At 43.5% G+C, this 1,385-nt stretch overlaps 1 protein-coding gene across 1 annotated transcript; it reads left to right on the top strand.

Annotated features, from left to right (window-relative positions):
* Window positions 353–1,385, top strand: LOC100155663 (trace amine-associated receptor 6-like). The gene is given in 3 exon segments (XM_001924993.2): window positions 353–821; window positions 824–889; window positions 892–1,385. Coding segments are annotated over 3 exon segments (1,029 nt in total).

The following is a 1,385-nucleotide window of genomic DNA, read 5'->3' as shown; positions in this document are numbered from 1 at the left end:
ACATATTTTGTGGCTAAAGCAAATGTGCAAGCGATTTATTTGAAGTGAAGTTCTTAGCTGACTTCAAAAACCATGTGCAATTATATTCCAAAGTGTAAGAAAAATAACGGTAATCATAGCTAAGATCTCCTGGGTATTTAAACTGAAGCTATTGTTATTTCACACGTTCAGAAATTAAAACGAATATGGTTTGTAACAGGTCATGGAGATAATATTTGGGAACTCTGACAAAGGTAATGAGTTCAAAGAAATCTTTTCTCTCCCTTCAGGCAATAGCAAACTGCTCTATCTGGTGTGATTGACAAAGGGGCAGGTGTTGTCCACGGGTTAACGCGCTCTTTACAGCAGCAGCATGAACAGCCTCTCACCTTCTGCAGCTGTGCAGCTCTGCTACGAGAACGTGAACGGATCCTGCGTGAAAGCCCCCTACTCGCCTGGCTCCCGGCTGGTTCTGTACACAGTGTTTGGCTGTGGGGCTCTGCTGGCCATGCTGGGCAACCTCCTGGTGATGATTGCCATCCTTCACTTCAAGCAGCTGCACTCGCCCACCAACTTCCTCATCGCCTCTCTGGCCTGCGCTGACTTTCTGGTGGGAGTGACTGTGATGCCCTTCAGCATGGTCAGGTCCGTGGAGAGCTGCTGGTACTTTGGGCGAAGCTTCTGTACTTTCCACACGTGCTGTGATGTGGCCTTTTGTTACTCGTCTCTCTTCCACCTGTGCTTCATCTCCATCGACAGGTACATTGCTGTCACCGACCCTCTGGTCTATCCCACCAAGTTCACGGTGTCTGTGTCAGGGCTATGCATCAGCATCTCCTGGGTCCTGCCCTTGTGTACAGTGGTGCTGTGTTCTTCACAGGTGTTCATGCAGATGGGATAGAGGAATTAGTAGTGCCCTTAGCTGCGTAGGTGGTTGTCAGCCTGTTGTAAATCAATTTTGGACTTTGATTGACTTTCTATTGTTTTTCATACCTAGCTTTGTTATTATATTCCTGTACAGTAATATTTTTCTTGTGGCTAGAAAACAGGCTAAAAAGATTGAACACCTTAGTAGCAAAGCCAAAGGATTTTCAAGGTCAAACAAAACCAGAGTGGCCAAACGAGAGAGAAAAGCAGCTAGAACCTTGGGTGTCACAGTGGTAGCATTTTTGATTTCATGGTTACCGTACATGATTGATTCATTCTTTCATTCTTTTGGGGGATTCATAACACCTTCATATGTTTATGAGATATTTTGCTGGTTTGGTTATTATAACTCTGCTCTAAATCCTTTGATTTATGCTGTATTTTACCATTGGTTTAGGAGAGCAATAAAACTTATTATAACTGGCCAAGTATTAAAAGATAGTCCATCAACTATAAATTTATTTTCTAAAGAGACCTAA

Source organism: Sus scrofa, chromosome 1 (assembly GCF_000003025.6).
Source record: "Sus scrofa isolate TJ Tabasco breed Duroc chromosome 1, Sscrofa11.1, whole genome shotgun sequence".
NCBI classification, from domain to species: domain Eukaryota; kingdom Metazoa; phylum Chordata; class Mammalia; order Artiodactyla; family Suidae; genus Sus; species Sus scrofa.
Note: the sequence above shows the minus strand (reverse complement) of the source record. Positions and strands in the feature narration are given on the sequence as shown.